We start from the raw sequence: 20,637 nt of genomic DNA on the forward strand, positions 1-20,637 counted from the left end.
GCCATTCCTGAACAATCCAAACTGCTAAAAACTATTCTGTGCCATTCCTGAACAATCCAAACTGCTAAAAACTTTTCTGTGCCATTCTTGAATAATTTAAACTGCTAAAAACCTTTCTGTGCCAATCCTGAACAATCCAAACTGCTAAAAACTTTTCTGTGCCATTCCTGAACAATCCAAACCGCTAAAAACTTTTCTGTGCCATTCCTGAACAATCCAAACCGCTAAAAACTTTTCTGTGCCATTCCTGAACAATCCAAACTGCTAAAAACTTTTCTGTGCCATTCCTGAACAATCCAAACCGCTAAAAACTTTTCTGTGCCATTCTTGAACAATCCAAACCGCTAAAAACTTTTCTGTGCCATTCCTGAACAATCCAAACCGCTAAAAACTTTTCTGTGCCATTCTTGAACAATCCAAACCGCTAAAAACTTTTCTGTGCCAATCCTGAACAATCCAAACTGCTAAAAACTTTTCTGTGCCATTCCTGAACAATCCAAACCGCTAAAAACTTTTCTGTGCCATTCCTGAACAATCCAAACTGCTAAAAACTTTTCTGTGCCATTCCTGAACAATCCAAACTGCTAAAAACTTTTCTGTGCCATTCCTGAACAATCCAAACTGCTAAAAACTTTTCTGTGCCATTCCTGAACAATCCAAACCGCTAAAAACTTTTCTGTGCCATTCCTGAACAATCCAAACTGCTAAAAACTTTTCTGTGCCATTCCTGAACAATCCAAACCGCTAAAAACTTTTCTGTGCCATTCCTGAACAATCCAAACTGCTAAAAACTTTTCTGTGCCATTCCTGAACAATCCAAACTGCTAAAAACTTTTCTGTGCCAATCCTGAACAATCCAAACTGCTAAAAACTTTTCTGTGTCATTCCTGAACAATCCAAACTGCTAAAAACTTTTCTGTGCCAATCCTGAACAATCCAAACTGCTAAAAACTTTTCTGTGCCAATCCTGAACAATCCAAACTGCTAAAAACTTTTCTGTGCCAATCCTGAACAATCCAAACTGCTAAAAACTTTTCTGTGCCAATCCTGAACAATCCAAACTGCTAAAAACTTTTCTGTGCCATTCCTGAACAATCCAAACTGCTAAAAACTTTTCTGTGCCATTCCTGAACAATCCAAACTGCTAAAAACTTTTCTGTGCCATTCCTGAACAATCCAAACTGCTAAAAACTTTTCTGTGCCATTCCTGAACAATCCAAACTGCTAAAAACTTTTCTGTGCCATTCCTGAACAATCCAAACCGCTAAAAACTTTTCTGTGCCATTCCTGAACAATCCAAACTGCTAAAAACTTTTCTGTGCCATTCCTGAACAATCCAAACCGCTAAAAACTTTTCTGTGCCATTCCTGAACAATCCAAACTGCTAAAAACTTTTCTGTGCCATTCCTGAACACTTTAAACCGCTAAAAACTTTTCTGTGCCAATCCTGAACAATCCAAACTGTTAAAAACTTTTCTGTGCCATTCTTGAATAATTTAAACTGCTAAAAACTTTTCTGTGCCAATCCTGAACAATCCAAACTGCTAAAAACTTTTCTGTGCCAATCCTGAACAATCCAAACTGCTAAAAACTTTTCTGTGCCAATCCTGAACAATCCAAACTGCTAAAAACTTTTCTGTGCCAATCCTGAACAATCCAAACTGCTAAAAACTTTTCTGTACCATTCCTGAACAATCCAAACCGCTAAAAACTTTTCTGTGCCATTCCTGAACAATCCAAACCGCTAAAAACTTTTCTGTGCCAATCCTGAACAATCCAAACTGATAAAAACTTTTCTGTGCCAATCCTGAACAATCCAAACTGATAAAAACTTTTCTGTGCCATTCCTGAACAATCCAAACCGATAAAAACTTTTCTTTGCCAATCCTGAACAATCCAAACTGCTAAAAACTATTCTGTGCCAATCCTGAATAATCCAAACTGCTAAAAACTTTTCTGTGCCATTCCTGAACAATCCAAACCGCTAAAAACTTTTCTGTGCCAATCCTGAACAATCCAAACCGCTAAAAACTTTTCTGTGCCATTCCTGAACAATCCAAACCGCTAAAAACTTTTCTGTGCCAATCCTGAACAATCCAAACCGCTAAAAACTTTTCTGTGCCATTCCTGAACAATCCAAACCGCTAAAAACTTTTCTGTGCCAATCCTGAACAATCCAATCCGCTAAAAACTTTTCTGTGCCATTCCTGAACAATCCAAACTGCTAAAAACTTTTCTGTGCCATTCCTAAACAATTCAAACCGCTAAAAACTTTTCTGTGCCATTCCTGAACAATCCAATCCGCTAAAAACTTTTCTGTGCCATTCATGAACAATCCAATCCGCTAAAAACTTTTCTGTGCCATTCCTGAAAAATTCAAACTGCTAAAAACTTTTCTGTGCCATTCCTGAACAATCCAATCCGCTAAAAACTTTTCTGTGCCATTCCTGAACAATCCAATCCGCTAAAAACTTTTCTGTGCCATTCCTGAACAATCCAAACTGCTAAAAACTTTTCTGTCCCAATCCTGAACAATCCAAACTGCTAAAAACTTTTCTGTGCCATTCCTGAACAATCCAAACTGCTAAAAACTTTTCTGTGCCATTCCTGAACAATCCAAACTGCTAAAAACTTTTCTGTGCCATTCCTGAACAATCCAAACTGCTCAAAACTTTTCTGTGCCATTCCTGAACAATCCAAACTGCTAAAAACTTTTCTGTGCCATTCCTGAACAATCCAAACTGCTAAAAACTTTTCTGTGCCATTCCTGAACAATCCAAACTGCTAAAAACTTTTCTGTGCCATTCCTGAACAATCCAAACTGCTAAAAACTATTCTGTGCCATTCCTGAACAATCCAAACTGCTAAAAACTTTTCTGTGCCATTCCTGAACAATCCAAACTGCTCAAAACTTTTCTGTGCCATTCCTGAACAATCCAAACTGCTAAAAACTTTTCTGTGCCATTCCTGAACAATCCAAACTGCTAAAAACTTTTCTGTGCCATTCCTGAACAATCCAAACTGCTAAAAACTTTTCTGTGCCATTCCTGAACAATCCAAACTGCTAAAAACTATTCTGTGCCATTCCTGAACAATCCAAACTGCTAAAAACTTTTCTGTGCCATTCTTGAATAATTTAAACTGCTAAAAACCTTTCTGTGCCAATCCTGAACAATCCAAACTGCTAAAAACTTTTCTGTGCCATTCCTGAACAATCCAAACCGCTAAAAACTTTTCTGTGCCATTCCTGAACAATCCAAACCGCTAAAAACTTTTCTGTGCCATTCCTGAACAATCCAAACTGCTAAAAACTTTTCTGTGCCATTCCTGAACAATCCAAACCGCTAAAAACTTTTCTGTGCCATTCTTGAACAATCCAAACCGCTAAAAACTTTTCTGTGCCATTCCTGAACAATCCAAACCGCTAAAAACTTTTCTGTGCCATTCTTGAACAATCCAAACCGCTAAAAACTTTTCTGTGCCAATCCTGAACAATCCAAACTGCTAAAAACTTTTCTGTGCCATTCCTGAACAATCCAAACCGCTAAAAACTTTTCTGTGCCATTCCTGAACAATCCAAACTGCTAAAAACTTTTCTGTGCCATTCCTGAACAATCCAAACTGCTAAAAACTTTTCTGTGCCATTCCTGAACAATCCAAACTGCTAAAAACTTTTCTGTGCCATTCCTGAACAATCCAAACCGCTAAAAACTTTTCTGTGCCATTCCTGAACAATCCAAACTGCTCAAAACTTTTCTGTGCCATTCCTGAACAATCCAAACCGCTAAAAACTTTTCTGTGCCATTCCTGAACAATCCAAACTGCTAAAAACTTTTCTGTGCCATTCCTGAACAATCCAAACTGCTAAAAACTTTTCTGTGCCATTCCTGAACAATCCAAACCGCTAAAAACTTTTCTGTGCCATTCCTGAACAATCCAAACCGCTAAAAACTTTTCTATGCCATTCTTGAACAATCCAAACCGCTAAAAACTTTTCTGTGCCATTCCTGAACAATCCAAACCGCTAAAAACTTTTCTGTGCCATTCCTGAACAATCCAAACTGCTAAAAACTTTTCTGTGCCATTCCTGAACAATCCAAACTGCTAAAAACTTTTCTGTGCCATTCCTGAACAATCCAAACCGCTAAAAACTTTTCTGTGCCATTCCTGAACAATCCAAACCGCTAAAAACTTTTCTGTGCCATTCCTGAACAATCCAAACTGCTAAAAACTTTTCTGTGCCATTCCTGAACAATCCAAACTGCTAAAAACTTTTCTGTGCCATTCCTGAACACTTCAAACCGCTAAAAACTTTTCTGTGCCATTCCTGAATAACGAAACGTGTGTCAATACCTTGATTGTTTACTGTACCTCAATAATCAGTTGATAATCCTTTTCAATTCTCTTGGCATCATTTAAACTAAAATCTGATTGTCTTGCCTTATTATATACTATGCTGTAAAGAATTTCTGCATTTCTAAGATTATGTTCAAGATTTCTGCTTAAAAATTTATAGAATGGTCTTGTTGTGTAATATCCTGTCCAGTAAGCAGGTGTACCAGATGAAAAAATGTCAGCATATGGGAAGAAATCACCAACAAGCGTGGGAAAATTTCCTTTTTGACGTTTCTTAATTTCACGAAAATATTCAGATGGAGTTCCGAATTGTAAAGTTGATCCATTAAACATTGAGTCGCTGTTTTTATTGACATAGTCCATTAATTTCTTATAATTCTCATACTGATGCATAAACTCTACTTCAGTTTTGTAGGTAAAATCATCTCCAACAAGGACTAGTGCTACATTATGCGGAAACAATGAGGCAGTTTTTGCATATTGTTCAATTGCCATTTCTGCATATGATTGAAGATTTTTATCAGTAATTTTTTGAAGGTTCCCTAGTGGGATTTTGTCAACATATTTGAAGAAGTTCAATTGATTGCATCTTTCTTCATCAGGTCCGCAAGATTTACCAGTTGAATATAAATCAAATGGCATATTATGAGTCAGTAGTGTATAATCTTTATTATTATCCCAGGGTGATTTCCAGTAGAATTCTTCATATTGATGTCTTGCAAGCCACTGAGAGGAAAATCAATCAGCATAGAATAAAGTTATAAAGCATAGAATAATTTAGTCTTAAGTATTGACTTACTTCCTTCCAGTTATAATGAATTCTTTGAATTATAGCACCTTCAAATCCACTTTTGGCTAGTAAATGTGGTACTGTACTTCCTTGACCAAAAGGATCAATACTCCATCCGACTTTCGGTGCAACATTAAATTTAGACTTGACCCATTGATGTCCTTCAATCAACTGATCTAACATTGCATAGAGATGAACATTTGCTTCATCTGTCATTACCCAACCTCCTGTCATTATCTCAAGTTGACCACTATTTACGAGTTTAGTCAATGCTTTTTGTTGTGCTGCAGTGGCATGTTTCCACCAAAGATCTAAGAAACTTATTTCAGTCCATATGAATCTCATGTCTTTATGTGCTGTCAATTTTTCAACAACTAAATCCAAAATTAATTTGGTCTCGGTTTCATAGTAATTAATGAATGTTTTGACCCATCCAGGATCATTGTGCGAGTGAAAGAGTATGAATACTTTCAAAGGCAATTTACTTCCATTAAAATTTCCTTCGTAATATTTATCATCAAAATATTCATTCCAAAATCTTTGTTGTTTTATCCAATCAGCGCTAAAGTTAAATGATGAAAATATTTCCTTGGTGTTGATCGTCGCCTTTGAATGTTTTAGTGATACACATTTATCTGAGTGCCTGGAAAAAAAATTATTTTATAATTAAATGTTCTCAAATGTTTCCATGAAATGTGTCCTCGAGCGACACATATGAAGAAAACTTCGCCATGAAGTTTCTAGGGTACACCAAAGCTCTTTTATCAGTACCAAATAGAAGCCGGCTCTATTTGTGTAATTTCGTGATTATTGTGCAAATTCTTGTCATATCAACAGCACTCTATACAACAATTGATAGATAAGTCTCTGCTAGGAATCGAATCATAGTACTCACAAAGAGGAATCCTGACTCACGGTTACAGATTCGTTTAAGTATGGCTTAATACCACAGATTCTACTTCATATATACCACAATTTGGAAGCAAATTTAATTTGCGTCGCTCGGGATGATATTTATTGATTGACCGTACTTTTCAGTATTCGATTGACCAGTTTTCGAGTTGGAAACATAATAAAGAAATTTTATTAAGCTGATCCAGATTAAAGCAACAAATAAAACTTTACGGTAGTTTCTATAACTTAGAAGCATTTTTTGTAATAAGAAATTACAAACTACACTACACTACACTAGATAACTTAAGCTACTATTATGTCTGTTCAAAAAATTTATTTTATTCCTTTTCAAATGCTGAAACTTCCAGTGAGTAACTTTAAATATGAGATAATTTTAAAATAAATTCAAATTGAGTCTTTAGAGAAGAACAGGTGAATCAATATTTTTAAGTGTGCACTGAAATTCAAGATTTCAAGGTCAATGTCTAACTATTTGACTGCGGATGCTTAGAAACCAAAGAACTCATAGATAACCTGTTTTAACAATGACACAAAAATATTGGACATTAGAAATTAACAGAAGATACCTAAAAAGAGAGCCAGGAACTCTGAGCGCAGAAATGAGTTCACATTCGACAAGGAAGTAAGTAATAATTATGTCGTTTGAAATTGGCAAATAAAGCTTTATTGATGCTTGAAGATTTAAGTTGACAAAATTAAAAATAAAAACTGGATATCCAAGAGAATTTAAAATGGCAGCAATAACCTCAAAAATATACTATGGCGCTAAGTTTACTTCGTGAATTTCATAACATAGTTTAACAAATCACGTTGAGTTATGATACCAATGATGATTTCTTTTGTGATAAGTTCGCTGTTAGCATCTAAAAAATTAGGAAAGAAATACTTTAGTTTAAATTTCCAAATTTTTAAATGAATTAAACTTACATTCTTTTTGTTTTTGGATGACCAAAACGTATGGATCCTTCTCTAAAATCCTTGACAAGCGACCAATTGTTGTGTCCAATGTAACTTTAGTGAATTTCTTGAAAACTGCTTTATCGATTGTATCAGTTGATTTTAATCCAAAGCTAAGCATGCGATTCACGAGATGGTTTATTGTAGCCATTCCTTTTGCACTTCCATTGCTATCAATGACTGGAATCTGATCGATATCTTCATTATGCATAATGTCAATAACTTCTTGGCATGTGACATTTTCAGTGACTGTTAATGGTGGTCTCAATTGTAAATTTGCAACACTGTTGTTCCACCATGAATGATCCTCAGTATTTACAGATTCCTTTAAATCTCTTGCTTCCATCCAGTTATCAACAACAAACTTGGTCATGTAATTACGAATGTTATCAGGTAAAACAACAACACAGTTCTGGTCTTCTCTCAACTCCTTTGCTGCTTCAAGTGCACATGCCATTGCAGATCCACTTGAACCTCCACATAAGAATCCTTCTTCAGAAATCAATCTTCTGGCCATTGGAAGTGAAATTCTATCATTGCTCTTCATCCATTTGTCAACAACGGAACGATCCAAAACTGTTGGAATAAAGTCATATCCAATGCCTTCAACTTCGTACATGGAAACATCAGATTGATTCAATGATTCTGGCTGAGCGAGAATTGAACCTTCTGGATCTACACCTACAACAACACAGCTTGGGCATTCATCCTTAATCTTTCTTCCGATTCCAGCAATTGTTCCACCAGTACCTGCACCACAAACAACCATGTCAACTTTGCCATCAAGTTGATATAAAATTTCAGAACCAGTTCCATCATAATGAGCAAGTGGATTGCCGCAATTTCTATACTGATCTGGAATCCATGAATTTGGAATTTCTCTTTGAAGACGTTGAGCAACAGCAATTAATGAATCAGGTTGATCATATGCAGCTTCAGTTGGAGTTCTAATAATTTCAGCTCCAAGGGCTCTCAATGTGTTGACCTTCTCATCAGACATCTTTTCAGGCATGATGATAATGCATCGATAGCCACGGACAGCACAGGCCATTGCTAAACCAACACCGGTATTTCCAGAAGTAGGCTCAATGATCGTTGAACCAGGTTTAAGAATTCCTTTAGACTCAGCATCCAGAACCATACGGTAACCAATACGATCTTTCACCGATCCACCAGGATTTAAAAATTCACATTTTGCGTCTAAAAAGATGTTTTTTGTTTAGTCGGGCTTTAAAATTTAAAAATAAAATTTTCAATGAACTTACACATTTGACATTTCACACCCAACGATTGAGGAATATGATTAAGTTTAACGAGTGGAGTCATTCCAATAGCTTCAAGTATATTATTCATCACCTTTGGACGTTCCTTACTAAAAGTATAACAAAATAAAGTTTATTCTTATCAGATGTCATAGTTAAGGCCATAAATATCATAATGTTTCGACTTTGATTAATGATGCCGTTCAAGATTTTAAAGGCACTGATAACTTTTGCACTACATATGTCTCAAAAATTACGTATTATATATGGGTTATCAACACCGCCATTTCAGAACTCACGCGATCATATTTTTGAATCTCATTATCAGAAAAGAGTAGAGAAATTTGAAGGTCGTCGGGAATTAAAATATATAAATTTGACTTACATTGGCCTTTTTTCATGTGGCGATTCCGTTTGTTTACTTTTGTCACTTGTCCATGTGCATTTTGATGGGAGATTTGGCAAAACAAAGTCAGGTGGGAGAACTTTTGGTAAATCTTTAAGAATCTTGTATGGACACAAGTTTGCTGTTCCGTTTGCTTCAGACATTTTGACTCCTGAAAAAAGATAATATTTTAATAGTTATAAATAGTTTTAAAACCACGTTTTGTGCTTTAAATAACAGAGTTGAGAGTATGTATCTTGCTTGATACAATTCTTAATCAACCATAATTGTCAATCAATCAGCACAGAAATGTGAAAAATCAATTCAATACTTACAAAAAAATCTAGAATAAAATTGTTCTGTAATCTGAGAACTTAAGAAATTACTGAAAACGTCAGCAACTGATCAGTTGAGAAACTACAATGAAAATGAGTATAACCGGCTCAAAGCATATACTTTTTGTACTTTATTCTCACACTTTACACTTCATGACAAGATTCTCTCAGTCACTCTCAAATTGCAATGTTTCTCGTGAGTTGATGAGAAGAACAAAAACTGCAATTCCAAATGAGAGAATAAACAAAGGAACTGTAAACAAAAAAAAGTTTCTGAATTCTAAAAAGAAAGCAATAAATTACAGACAAAACATGTGGAAACAACAAATCTTAAAAGATTTTCTGGTAAGCGTTGGAAGAATGTAAAGAGAAAGGAAGAGAATCACAGAATCTTCTTCAAAATAAAACCAAAAAACACGTTATTCTTAAAATTCCACAACTTGGCGGTAAATAGTAATGACGATGTTCATGAAAAACTTGTTTGTGTTCTGTTGTTTTTTGATTATTCCTCATTCCTCTTTAGTGTCCCGATCAGTACATACTAGAACTTCAACGACCATGCGATAGTATACTTAGAATCCAGTGACATCCACTTGACAAAATTTATCAATTTGCTACCACTTGAATCTAAGGATGTTGTCGCACTGTCGCTGTTGTGGCAACATTTCAACATGTGTCAATCGGGAACACTTTAGAACAGAAAAAAGTTCTTATTAGAAATGTATGAGATTCATATTAGAATATTTATAATTTGATGATATAAAAGTTATGGAAATTAAATCTTATTTTAAAAGAGATATCTAATATTCTGCATATATTTCATTCCCGGTTCATTGAACTCACAGCCATGGATGAATGGACAAAAATAACATTGTAAGGCTTCTTATCAACGGTTTAAGATGTAAACTTGTAAGATTTGCAAACGCAGTTTCTAAACATAAACTGTGTTAAGGCTTTCACTGTTAATTCAGATACGATGCAACTGAAATTTGTTCTAATGAGTGATTCGATACGAGATCTCCCGTAAATCTATTGTAATTGAACAATAATTAACATGTTCTCTGTGAAAAACAGCTAATTTACCTTGCTCTAATTATTTTCATCAAAAGTTCATGGAAACTTTAAATTGATTCTAGGTGACAGTGTTGCTAACTCTTTAATAATCATAGCTGATCTGACAAATTGTTGCTTGTTAACTTATTCAATGAAGACTTTGTCTTTTTATTTAAATAAATATATTTTTCAATAAAAATGTGTTTACGAGATTCTTGTCACTAATGTAAAGTCCGAGAGAAAATGACTTAGTTAGATATAATTTGAATACAAAAAATACGTTATTGTTGTTAAATATTAAAAAATTCAGTTTACAATCCAACTTTTCCATTTATTTAGATAAAAAAGACCAATAAAGATAACAAAGTAATTAAATTAAGTAGATTATCGTTAGAGCTTGATGAAATACACAATCGACGATAAAACCATGTACAAGGATATTATGAATGTTATGTAGAAGCAAATTGCACGAAATGGTTGTCGTACTTGGCATAAATAAACGATTGAATGAGCAATTCTTGAGAGTCCAACGATTCTTATGAGCCAAGATGCAAATATTTCATTTGGCTCTGAGAGAATGAATAAAAAGCAAATTATTATGAATGGAACTACATTTTCAAGGTCATTTAAATGCGCTCTCCTGACTCTTTCAACATCATCGTGGATTTTCACTTCAAAGCTTTTATTAAAGAACACATCTTCTGGATTCATCGTTGCCTTTAAATACCAAATGGAATTCACATTAATATAATAGAAATATTCTGGTAAAGCATTAAGGTTCTCACATTATTTTTGAATCTATGATAGACTGTTATGAGAGTCATTAGCATAACTTTTATTAATAAAACTCCACTCCACGTTACAAATATGCAAAATGTTGCATTGTTAGCATTCAAAACATCCAGCACGGCCATTTTCAGAACTATTTAAATTTCCGGTTTCTTTTCGTAACCAGTCACTGTGTCACAAACTATGCCTTTTTTTCTAAACCAAAACAAAAAACTAAAGTTCAATTCTATCTGAACGCGTGCAACTTGTTTGAAAATATGAAAGCAACTAGCGGTAGATGAGGTGGAGTTGTGAATAAAAAAAAGAGTTCTGTTGAACACACATGAATGAAGACTGTATCTTGAAAGCCTCCCGTAAAAATTTTCATTGCTGTTGTTTCTCTCTTCTTCGTTCTCTTTTCACCTGTCATTCTTAGTGCTGTTAAACTGTAATTTTATTTTTGTGAAAAAATTTCGTATGAGCTTATAGGCAAAATTGTTAATGACAAAACCAGCAATTAAAATATAGTAAATGAGAGAATAAAATGTAAACTTCATTTCCGTGCAATTCAACAAATTGTTGCAAAAAAAAAAAAGAATTTATGTTAATTAATTTTACTATATTAGTCTCAATTTAACAATGTATACAGTATGAGGTGACATGAGCGGTGAAATTAACGGATGAGTTTGTAAAAAAGCTTAGGAATGCAGAACTATATCCCGATCAGTAAAAATTATTCTTGACTATCTAGTGGCTGGGAGTGGTTCTGATGTCACTATATACTGTAGTGGTCTGGCGCTCCCTCACTCATTAAACAATCATTAACCAAGAATCTTCCTACCACATCTTTTGATCTCATCAAATCTGAATAGCTAATTTTTTTTTATCCAGTGGCAGCCATTTGGTGTCCAAGAGGTCAATTTCACGATTACTGCCCGATTGAGAGTAATCGAGGGAGGATACTCAGAACCATGTGACAGTCATTTTTAAAAAACTCCCAATTTTACCGCTAGGTTCTATGTATACTGCCATCTCATCACCGCGGTGACAGCATACCAATATGTGCCGATCGGGCTGTCATGAGAAACTTGTGTCGATCGTAAATTTAATTAAATGATCAAACAAGAACTCAATAATTAAAATTCTAATCAGATGATTTGATAGATGCCCGATATATACTACAATCCAATACAACCAATTATTAGATGATCTATCTTCTAATTCCTTTACATTCAAATTGAATTGATGACTTTCATTATCATGCATAAATTAATAAAAATGCCAAAAATTAATATTTAATCGACCTTTACCCCCACTTCAGTAGTTAAGACCAATTGAATCTAATCTAATTTAATTAACGCATCAATCAAATAAGATTCTGTCAATGCATAGCTGCTGAAGAATTCTGTAATATTAAATAATAAGTTATGGATTGATATTAGAATAAAAAAATTTATTAAAAAACAACTTGAGTATATAAAATATCGATGATCATTTAGAAAAATACAGTATGAATCTATGAGGTAAAAAATCTTTAGTACTTCTGTTTTACGTGTTGATAGGATTACGTCATTAATTACAAAAAATTAGAATGATATTTCAAATTTTAAAGAAGGCAACAATATTAGCGATGATCATGAACAGCGTAATAAATATACAAATCATGAAGCAAATTCCTCGTGCTGGTTGACGTACTGGATAAATAGCATAAACCTGTAAATTAATATATCAAAGCATAAGCATGACAATTTGTGTATTTAAGATTGTTAAGTATATTTACTATTGTGTGTCCAATTCTTGCCAAAACTGCAATTCGGAAGAGCCACAATGCCAAATCTACATTTGGTTCTGTTAGCACATAGAAGAATCCTGCTATTAAGAATGCTGGAATATTCTCGAGATCATTCAAATGTGCACGTCTGACTCTCTCAACATCCTCATCTTTCTTGATTTCAACATTTTCTCGTCCTTGGATGTCTTCTGGATTTTCATATGCCTGTATGTATATGGATGTAAAGAAATTGCCTATAATAATTTGAAATTGCTCTACTTACACCTTTACGGAATCGATTAATCCCTGTAAGGAAGCTCATCAGAAGAAGCTTGACCAACAATATACCACTCCATGTGATATATCCACGAAGAACTTCATTGTCATACTTTAATGTATCTGCAACTGCCATTGTTTATTTGGAGATTAAATTCACGATCAATATTTATTTGTTTGTTGCCACAAGCACTGTTTTCCAACAACTGAAAACGAAATCTTTAACAAACCAGAAAATAAAAGCTAGCAGAACACAGAATTACTGATGAGTGAATGATCAGTTAAAGAAAAATTCGAAATAAGTTACAAAGACATGCTTCACTAGTGCTGATCATTTTCTTTTTAAGTTGATGTGACTTGCAATTTTCAATTTAAAAAAACTGCTTTGACAAAATTATTGATTAATGGATATTGAATCCACAAAAATTTGCAAGAATTACACAGAAAAATGCTCCTTAGACAAACTGATCTGACTATGTTTAGAAAATATGCTATAAAAACAAAACACACACAAGTGTATTGATGAAGAATGAGAGATGTAGTCAAGAGAGAAGAGTTGGCTACGCTTAAAACCCACACATTACATTCGTTACGTTCAGTTTTGTAAAGTAAAGAAAAGAGAGAATAAAAAGTCATGTCGGTTTATCGAGACTGTAAATACAAAAACTAGCTCTGTGCTCAAATAAATAAATGCGACATAAAAAGCTCTCTGATGACTTTCTACTGATAATTTTGTCAGAATTTTTGATTTTTTTTGACTCGGCTCGAAAGATTATTCTTCAATACAACTTTAGTTCAAGACATTCAACTTATGAAAATTCTTGGGATTACCAGCGATCTCGGTTGCGAAGATTACTTTTCTTAGTCTTAGTTTCTTACAATTAGAACCAATCTACACGATAATAAATACGACGTTCAAAATCTTATGAAAAATAGTTTTATCAATAAATTTCTTCTTTCTTTTCCTTTTCTTTGTTTATAATTACTCTATTCATTTTTGCTCAGATCCTTCGTATCTTAGTCTTACTTTGTTAGGGCTTTTAGTTTTTAGTTAATTTAAAAATCACTAAGGAAACTATTTAAATGTTTATTTGCTTTCTATACGGATTAAATTCTTCCGATCAACCTGAAGTTAGCTCTTAATTCAGTGGAATAATTATCAAATTTCTAATGACCGTTAAGCTATTCATAGACTTTTTATTATACAAGGCGGCAAAAAAAGAAGCAAGTCGATCGTGCAACCGGTGTTCGCGGCACGACATTACGTCGACAAGTCGGCGACGCAAAATTCACATTGGCGTCGACGCAACGTTTATAAATGAAAAAAAATTGCGGTTCGACGTACATTTTCATTTCACGTCAATTCGGCGGCATTTTGTATAGCGAAGTTCATTAAACTAAAAAACGGTCATTATTATTTTAAAAATTTTTGGTTTTTTTCCAAAAAAAATCTGCACATTGAATTTTTGAACAAAATTTTCACACCTTGAGAAAGAAAAAAGTTTAATTTAAAAAATATTACCAAATAGAAACACAAATCATCAATTAAAATACCAGAGAGGCTGTAAAGGTAATCAAATAGTTTGGATTTTGCTTTTGATTGATGTAAAAGACAGCAAATTCCAAAAAAAATTTTACGAACATAAAAAACAGAAATATTTTATTAATTGAAACATTTTACAGCTAATAAACAACAAATATCGAAGCAGTTACATGATAGGACAGCAAAACCATAGAAAAAGTAAGTAAATTATAAAAAAAAAAAAATTATTTGAAAAAATTTGAATTCCAGTGAGAAAAAATAGAAAAAAAATCAACATCCAGTACGAAAATTTTTTATGGCTGGTCAATTCAATTAAATGCATGCTGGAGAAACAGACCGATTTCTTGGTGACTGTTCGAAATGAACTTCGTTCAATAAACGAAAGGATTGAACTTTTATCAAGAGGTGGAGGAGAACCGGTTGAGAAGATACCAAGACCGAAGATGATTACATGCGTCGAAGACTTCAACGAAAATGAGGAAAAGTTTGCACTAATGGATGCCAAATATTTGAAAATTGTAAGTGTGAAATATGTTTTTTCAAATTATATGCAATGGATTTTTGGTTAAAATAAGAGCAATAAAGTGTAAAACAGATTTTAAGATAAAATCAGAATTACTAAATATATATTTATTAACATTTTTATTTTTAGGTAAACTTTTACTATTTTAACATTTCGCTCCCAAATCACGCATTTGGAAAGCAAAACGGACTTGTCGCCAGCTTATTTAATATGTAAATTGAGCAAAATTTTATGAAACAAATTGGCTGGGCAAGTATTAAGGGTAAAATTATAAACTTAAAATTTTTTAAAATACTAATTGCACTTTTTTTTTATAGGAAGAATCCCTTTTGAAAATTTCAAGGCACATATCAAATTTATTTTTGATATCTGCAACAAGAATTCACCTGGAACCTTCCTGAATTTGGACAGTTGTGCAGCATCTTGTCGTGAATTTTTCAAGCGATTTCATGCTGCGAAACGTAATGGAAAGAAGGAGGTCATTCAGGTTGTTCAAAACGAAACATAAATTTAAAAAAAATATTTTTTTCAAACCGACGTAAAGTAGTCTCAAGGGCGCCGCCGTTTTTTTTTTTCGCGGTGCCGCGCTCCCATACAAATTTTTCGCCGTGGCGGCGACGCCAGGACCGCATTGCGTGGTTGTCTGCGTCGACGCGGCGGCGACCAAATCGGTACGAAATCCGTCTTCAGAAAGACGCCACAGCGGATGCACGTTTTGTGTCGACGTGACGGCGTCGTCACGGTATTTTCCGTCGATTCGCTGTGCGGCGTGTCATCACATGAAGTGTCACCCCCTTGAGCATTATAGACAATTGAGCTTTATATATTATTTTGTTATGACTATAAATTTAGATGAGCTTTATATATTCAATTTATCAACACGAGTATTCAAAAATTAATTATTTGACGTATATTATTTGACCCTAATGTTTATTAATGCTCATAATTATGATGATTATGTATATTCATTATGTGAATTACATTCTAATAAAAACATATGTACGATTACTTAATTAATTTCGTGTCATAATCGGAATGATTAAAAGCGATCAAATGAACATGTCACAGCAATTAATAATTATCGATTTTAATTATATTCGGAGCTTCTTTTCTTCATTTCATTGGGTATTTTCCCGTATTTTTGTTATGCGCCTTGAAAGCGCACGAAGACCTATAGCCGCATTCAAAGTTCGTCGAAAGGTGGATCTGTCTTTGGATAACTTCTGCCAATTTCTAATTTCCAGCACTTTTGCATCGTTGCTCACACAGCAATCGAATTAAATGTACCTACCTGCTGTAAATTGATGTGTGCTTAACAACACATCGATTAACACTAAAGATAAAGCTATTCAATTCTAAAATAAGCACCTCATAGAGTATTCAAAAGGTTTATTTAAAGCACTTATATGTCCTAAAATTAGCCTAATGTCTAAATAAAGTATTTAAGATTAATGGTCATTAAAGAATCATTTATTGATTTTTTAAAGCTTGTCATTTTTTTCACACGCTTGTGTAATTTATCGTGTTGAATTTATGTCTAGATGTGCGTGATTAACATCCAATATAACATGATAAACTTTAAGCAATGACATTGATTGTAACTGGATACTTTTGAATAGAAATTTGACTTTATGATGCATAACCTAAAAATTATCATACTTCCATTTAAGGCTTGATTTTTAAAGTCAATCGTTCTTTTTACTACAATTTAATTGGAAAAGAAAGTAACTTACAACCGTGAGAAGTACAGCATATTAAATTGTTTCTAGAAAATATTCATATTGTTACGGTAGTGGACATTAAAGTTCCTTTTATGCGCAGCACAATAGAATTCTCTAAAGGAAATTAGTTACCTTCAGAACGTCAAATCGTTAACATTACTTTTTGGAACCGATACAGAATTTTCTATTATTCAACATGGCATATCAAGATTTATTAAGCTATAATAATCATGCATTTCGGATTTACGTCACATGGGGAGGCTTTCTACTTCTCAAACTAATCTGCATGTCATTTCTGACTGTTTTCCATCGAATCCGTAAAGGTGCAGTTGCAAATCCAGAAGATGCAGCAACAGTTCCAAAATCGGAGATCAAAATTGACGAGGATGTCGAGAGGGTTCGAAGGGCACATTTGAACGACCTTGAGAATATTCCTGTGTTCTTCTTTGCTGCTTTAATGTAAGGATGCAAGTCATTCACAAGTCCTAACAGACAATGTGCATAGTCACGTAAATGAGCGTGACCATGAGTATACTCAACCTATATGATTGGACATTTTCAATTTTGTGAGTATACTCATGAGCATGCTCCTTGTCTGTTCAAGGAAGACCAGGAAGTCGACTCGAATCTTTTATGGATAGATTGAGTCAACATGACTCTATACATTATTCGAGTCTACCTAACGTATTGTGCAGCATTCATCAATTCCTTTTTCGTTTCCTACAGGTACATTCTATCAGATCCTGATCCAATTGTAGTTGCTTGGTTGATAAGGATTTATGTCCTTGTGAGATTTTTCCATACTTTCGTTTACGCAGTGTAAGTTATGAATTTATCAACTGAAACCTTATTAAGCATGTAAATTCTAATCTGTTTCCTATAGATATCCAATACGACAACCAGCACGAGCTTTGTGTTTCGGAACCGGAGTAATGATAAAGTTCTTCATGATCATTTGGTCAATTGTTTGTTTCTTTCATTTTTAAGGAACAAGATAAGCTCTATTCCTATTGAATTACCTGCCTGACGTCTATTCAGCAGTAATTTAGTCACAAAAACCGCATTCACGATCAAACCTTGACTTAACATATCAAATATCATTTAATAATTTATATATAAAGATGAGCTTGATATTTTTTCACGACAGTTTAGTGTAATTATGGATAAGTGGAAGGATAAGGTTGCTGTAATAACTGGTGCAAATTCTGGATGTGGATTAAAAATTTTACAGAAATTATTAGAATATAATCTAAGTGTTGTGTGTTTAGACCTAAAAGATGATGAAGTTAAGAAGATCAGGAACAAGAATATCCATTCGATTATCTGCGATATTACGGACAACAAGTCCTTAAACTTAGCATTCAAGTGGATCGAAGAGAATTTAAATGGAATTGATATTTTAATTAATAATGCAGGCATGACGAATAATTTTGGAATATTAGATGAGCGGATAAATATAGAGGAACTAGAAAAATGCATGGATGTAAATTTTTTAGCTGGCATTAGCTGTGCACGACTTGCTTATAAATCGATGATGAAGGATGACAAGCATGGATGTATAATTAACATTAATTCCGTATCAGGACATCGAGTAATCGAATTAGGCTCAGTCAGGCTTGGCTTGTATATTCCATCAAAATTTGCAGTTACTGCTGCGACAGAAATTATGCGTCTAGAACTGAATGGCATGAACAATAAGAACATTCGTGTGACAAGCATTTCCCCAGGTCTAATTGATACTTCATTATTCAAGACCTCAAAATTGCCTCAACATGTTGTTGATCATATTGAGGAGAAAATGGAAAAGTTGAGTACGGAGGACATAGCAGATGTCATAGTTTATGTCCTTTCTGTGCCTTACCGCATTAATATTTCTGAAATTATTCTAAGAGCCACTGGATCTTCGTTTTAACTATCTTACCTGTACAGGCAAGGAGTATTGTCTGTTATGGTTTAGTATGTAAGTTCAATAACCGTATGTCTAAACTTGTGTGAATCAGATAAGAAATAAAAATTGTCCTTTATGTGAGAAATAAATGCCTACTTTTGATTGCCGAACGACTCATGTTGAGGATATAAGCAGTAATTACAGAGGATTTAATTGCGATAAGTTTATTCCTCAATAATTACATTAAACTCGAGATCCAGATAATGACTAATGTCACGTATATTTGTTTATTTTTGAAAATTTGAGAGTAAAGGAACCTCTTTATATACTTGCTAGTGATAACAGCGCATAAGTTTTAAAAATAAATATTTGACCTTGTTTACGTGCTGAAAACAGCAAAGTGGCTCTTGATTATGTTAATTACTCATAAAAGTCAGTTTGGTTTGTTATCATTTACCAAAATATGGAACGTGATAATTTTGAGCCAAAAAGTATGAGTAATGCTGTTCATTCATTGAACTTACCGGATTATTATGAAGATTAGGAGACAATAAGGGCCATTAAATATTTGACGAATTATGAAAATCAACATTAAATGTGGTAATATCAATTTTGAATTTTAAATAAAGCGCTGATAAGAGTACGAAAATATAAACTGTTCGTCTATATGAAGTCATGCCTTCGGACATGCTTGATCGTTAACACAAGAATATATTCCCGACTGAATTGTTATATATTTTGAAAAATTAAACAGGAGCACTTCATTAATCTCGCAACTGCCGTGCCATTTAAACCTTGAAGAGCTATAAATAAAAATATTTTGCAGTAAAAATGTTTCAGTGAGTATTTTAGTGATATTGGAACTTGTGAATTGTTATTAAATGCTGATTCCTCTTTTAGATTTCAATTGCTGTTTGTTGGTTTTTTGGCCAAGTTCGGGATTGATTTAACATCTGATACGGATTGGAACTACTGGCAAACACTAGGCGAAGAAATATCTGGACAATTCGGAGCAATCACGATAAAAAGTTAATAAGGAATTGACATCAAAAAGCTTTACTGTATTAAAATGAACATAACTTTTAAGATAGAAATTAAGGAACATTAAAATGATTTATTCGAATTTTTTACCATATTTATCCAGTACTTGTTTTCTAACATTAGGCTTACATAAATCAATTACAGATTGCTTCGCACGATTCAATAATTTACAATTAGCTCCTGCTTCAATTAAAAGGAATCCGATAGTAACTTGTTCATCCTCTAAGGCTAGATGTAATGGTGTATTAAGTTCTCTATTTTGGCGGTTCACATTAGCTCCTTTATTGATTAAGATTTTTACTAATTCCGTACGACCTAAAGATGCTGCACGATGTAGAGGAGAATCCAAACGATCATCCAAAATATTAACATCTGCTCCGTTTTCAATTAAAAATTCAACAATTTCTTTATGATTTTTCGATACAGCATATTGAAGTGAGGAATGACCACCTTGTTTCTTGGCATTGACATCTGCTCCTTTCGCAACTAAAGTTTTCACAATTTCTAATTTCCCGCCAAGAGTTGCTAAAATTAAAGGTGATGCATTTGTATCATCTCTCGAATCTATGTCTGGGGGAGTTGAGAACTTAAAAATAATATCCACTAATTGTTCACGACCTGATACACATGCCCAATGAAGTAGTAATCTTTCATGCTAAAATTAATTATTTTAAAAATTATTGCACAAATTTTTGAAACACGTTTTTTTGCAAATTTCACTTACCGCATCCTTTTTCAATAGTATTCCACGATTTTCCGATAGCTTTTCTTCTAGTACATGTATATCTTGTTGACTTAACTCATACAAATCCATTTTTAATGAAAATTTAATTAAAACTTGACTTTTGCCGAAATTCACAATTTTTGCAATGACACAGCGAAAAAAACAAAACAAAACATCAAACGTTAAGGGGTATTCTCAGTAAAACGTCACAGCATACTAATTTAGGATATTTTTGTACGTTGCAAAGCCCATTTTATTAAACAATGTGCTCTCTAATTAAATTTATCCTTTAAGAATAATAAATAATCACCAAATTCATTGATTTTCCC

General features: G+C 33.6%; 6 protein-coding genes across 8 annotated transcripts; 2 read left to right on the forward strand and 4 right to left on the reverse strand.

Moving 5' to 3' along the window:
- Positions 1-4,362: 4,362 nt before the first annotated feature.
- LOC139099980 (alpha-mannosidase 2-like) lies at positions 4,363-5,635 on the reverse strand. Its single transcript, XM_070652537.1, has 2 exons — positions 5,156-5,635; positions 4,363-5,082 (listed from the first exon to the last, which is right to left on the reverse strand). The coding sequence occupies exons 1-2, from the start codon at positions 5,489-5,491 to the stop codon at positions 4,363-4,365; spliced, it is 1,056 nt and encodes a 351-aa protein (XP_070508638.1). The 5' UTR covers positions 5,492-5,635.
- Positions 5,636-6,702: 1,067 nt separating this feature from the next.
- Cbs (Cystathionine beta-synthase) lies at positions 6,703-9,147 on the reverse strand. The gene is made up of 5 exons (XM_070652469.1): positions 9,001-9,147; positions 8,666-8,837; positions 8,284-8,390; positions 6,989-8,218; positions 6,703-6,924 (listed from the first exon to the last, which is right to left on the reverse strand). The coding sequence occupies exons 2-5, from the start codon at positions 8,827-8,829 to the stop codon at positions 6,833-6,835; spliced, it is 1,593 nt and encodes a 530-aa protein (XP_070508570.1). The 5' UTR covers positions 8,830-8,837; positions 9,001-9,147; the 3' UTR covers positions 6,703-6,832.
- Positions 9,148-12,276: 3,129 nt separating this feature from the next.
- Positions 12,277-13,112, reverse strand: LOC139099964 (microsomal glutathione S-transferase 1-like). The gene is made up of 3 exons (XM_070652514.1): positions 12,876-13,112; positions 12,602-12,817; positions 12,277-12,534 (listed from the first exon to the last, which is right to left on the reverse strand). The coding sequence occupies exons 1-3, from the start codon at positions 13,002-13,004 to the stop codon at positions 12,421-12,423; spliced, it is 459 nt and encodes a 152-aa protein (XP_070508615.1). The 5' UTR covers positions 13,005-13,112; the 3' UTR covers positions 12,277-12,420.
- A 3,690-nt stretch (positions 13,113-16,802) lies between these two features.
- Positions 16,803-17,641, forward strand: LOC139099965 (microsomal glutathione S-transferase 1-like). The gene is made up of 3 exons (XM_070652515.1): positions 16,803-17,114; positions 17,382-17,474; positions 17,539-17,641. Exons 1-3 carry the CDS (start codon positions 16,852-16,854, stop codon positions 17,639-17,641), a joined length of 459 nt encoding a protein of 152 aa, XP_070508616.1. The 5' UTR covers positions 16,803-16,851.
- On the forward strand, positions 17,641-19,678 carry LOC139099962 (farnesol dehydrogenase-like). Of its 3 annotated transcripts, none has more exons than XM_070652512.1 (3): positions 17,641-18,615; positions 19,298-19,382; positions 19,444-19,678. In XM_070652512.1, exon 1 carries the CDS (start codon positions 17,815-17,817, stop codon positions 18,565-18,567), a length of 753 nt encoding a protein of 250 aa, XP_070508613.1. In that variant the 5' UTR covers positions 17,641-17,814; the 3' UTR covers positions 18,568-18,615; positions 19,298-19,382; positions 19,444-19,678. The 3 variants fall into 3 exon arrangements, 1 of the variants encoding a protein (XP_070508613.1); XR_011545386.1 differs by lacking the exon at positions 17,641-18,615 and adding an exon at positions 19,122-19,140; XR_011545385.1 differs by lacking the exon at positions 17,641-18,615 and adding an exon at positions 19,125-19,143.
- LOC139099963 (26S proteasome non-ATPase regulatory subunit 10-like) lies at positions 19,624-20,478 on the reverse strand. Its single transcript, XM_070652513.1, has 2 exons — positions 20,309-20,478; positions 19,624-20,239 (listed from the first exon to the last, which is right to left on the reverse strand). The coding sequence occupies exons 1-2, from the start codon at positions 20,396-20,398 to the stop codon at positions 19,658-19,660; spliced, it is 672 nt and encodes a 223-aa protein (XP_070508614.1). The 5' UTR covers positions 20,399-20,478; the 3' UTR covers positions 19,624-19,657.
- Between the last annotated feature and the right edge of the window lie 159 nt (positions 20,479-20,637).

The sequence above is a fragment of the Chironomus tepperi genome, unplaced genomic scaffold, assembly GCF_022539635.2.
Source record: "Chironomus tepperi strain 1889 unplaced genomic scaffold, CSIRO-AGI_Ctep_v1 contig_48, whole genome shotgun sequence".
Lineage (NCBI taxonomy): Eukaryota > Metazoa > Arthropoda > Insecta > Diptera > Chironomidae > Chironomus > Chironomus tepperi.

What these genes read in the sequence shown, in the direction of transcription:
- LOC139099980 (XM_070652537.1), bottom strand. Translation starts at nt 5,491, where the DNA reads ATGAGATTCATATGGACTGAAATAAGTTTCTTAGATCTTTGGTGGAAA. An exon ending in TTCATTATAACTGGAAGGAA is followed by an intron (nt 5,083 to 5,155) that starts GTAAGTCAATAC and finishes TTTTCCTCTCAG; the next exon opens with TGGCTTGCAAGACATCAATA.
- LOC139099965 (XM_070652515.1), top strand. Translation starts at nt 16,852, where the DNA reads ATGGCATATCAAGATTTATTAAGCTATAATAATCATGCATTTCGGATT. An exon ending in TTCTTCTTTGCTGCTTTAAT is followed by an intron (nt 17,115 to 17,381) that starts GTAAGGATGCAA and finishes CGTTTCCTACAG; the next exon opens with GTACATTCTATCAGATCCTG. An exon ending in CATACTTTCGTTTACGCAGT is followed by an intron (nt 17,475 to 17,538) that starts GTAAGTTATGAA and finishes TGTTTCCTATAG; the next exon opens with ATATCCAATACGACAACCAG.
- Cbs (XM_070652469.1), bottom strand. Translation starts at nt 8,829, where the DNA reads ATGTCTGAAGCAAACGGAACAGCAAACTTGTGTCCATACAAGATTCTT. An exon ending in GGGTGTGAAATGTCAAATGT is followed by an intron (nt 8,219 to 8,283) that starts GTAAGTTCATTG and finishes ACATCTTTTTAG; the next exon opens with ACGCAAAATGTGAATTTTTA. An exon ending in CATCCAAAAACAAAAAGAAT is followed by an intron (nt 6,925 to 6,988) that starts GTAAGTTTAATT and finishes CTAATTTTTTAG; the next exon opens with ATGCTAACAGCGAACTTATC.
- LOC139099964 (XM_070652514.1), bottom strand. Translation starts at nt 13,004, where the DNA reads ATGGCAGTTGCAGATACATTAAAGTATGACAATGAAGTTCTTCGTGGA. An exon ending in TTAATCGATTCCGTAAAGGT is followed by an intron (nt 12,818 to 12,875) that starts GTAAGTAGAGCA and finishes ATATACATACAG; the next exon opens with GCATATGAAAATCCAGAAGA. An exon ending in CAAGAATTGGACACACAATA is followed by an intron (nt 12,535 to 12,601) that starts GTAAATATACTT and finishes ATTAATTTACAG; the next exon opens with GTTTATGCTATTTATCCAGT.
- LOC139099962 (XM_070652512.1), top strand. Translation starts at nt 17,815, where the DNA reads ATGGATAAGTGGAAGGATAAGGTTGCTGTAATAACTGGTGCAAATTCT.
- LOC139099963 (XM_070652513.1), bottom strand. Translation starts at nt 20,398, where the DNA reads ATGGATTTGTATGAGTTAAGTCAACAAGATATACATGTACTAGAAGAA. An exon ending in TACTATTGAAAAAGGATGCG is followed by an intron (nt 20,240 to 20,308) that starts GTAAGTGAAATT and finishes AATTAATTTTAG; the next exon opens with CATGAAAGATTACTACTTCA.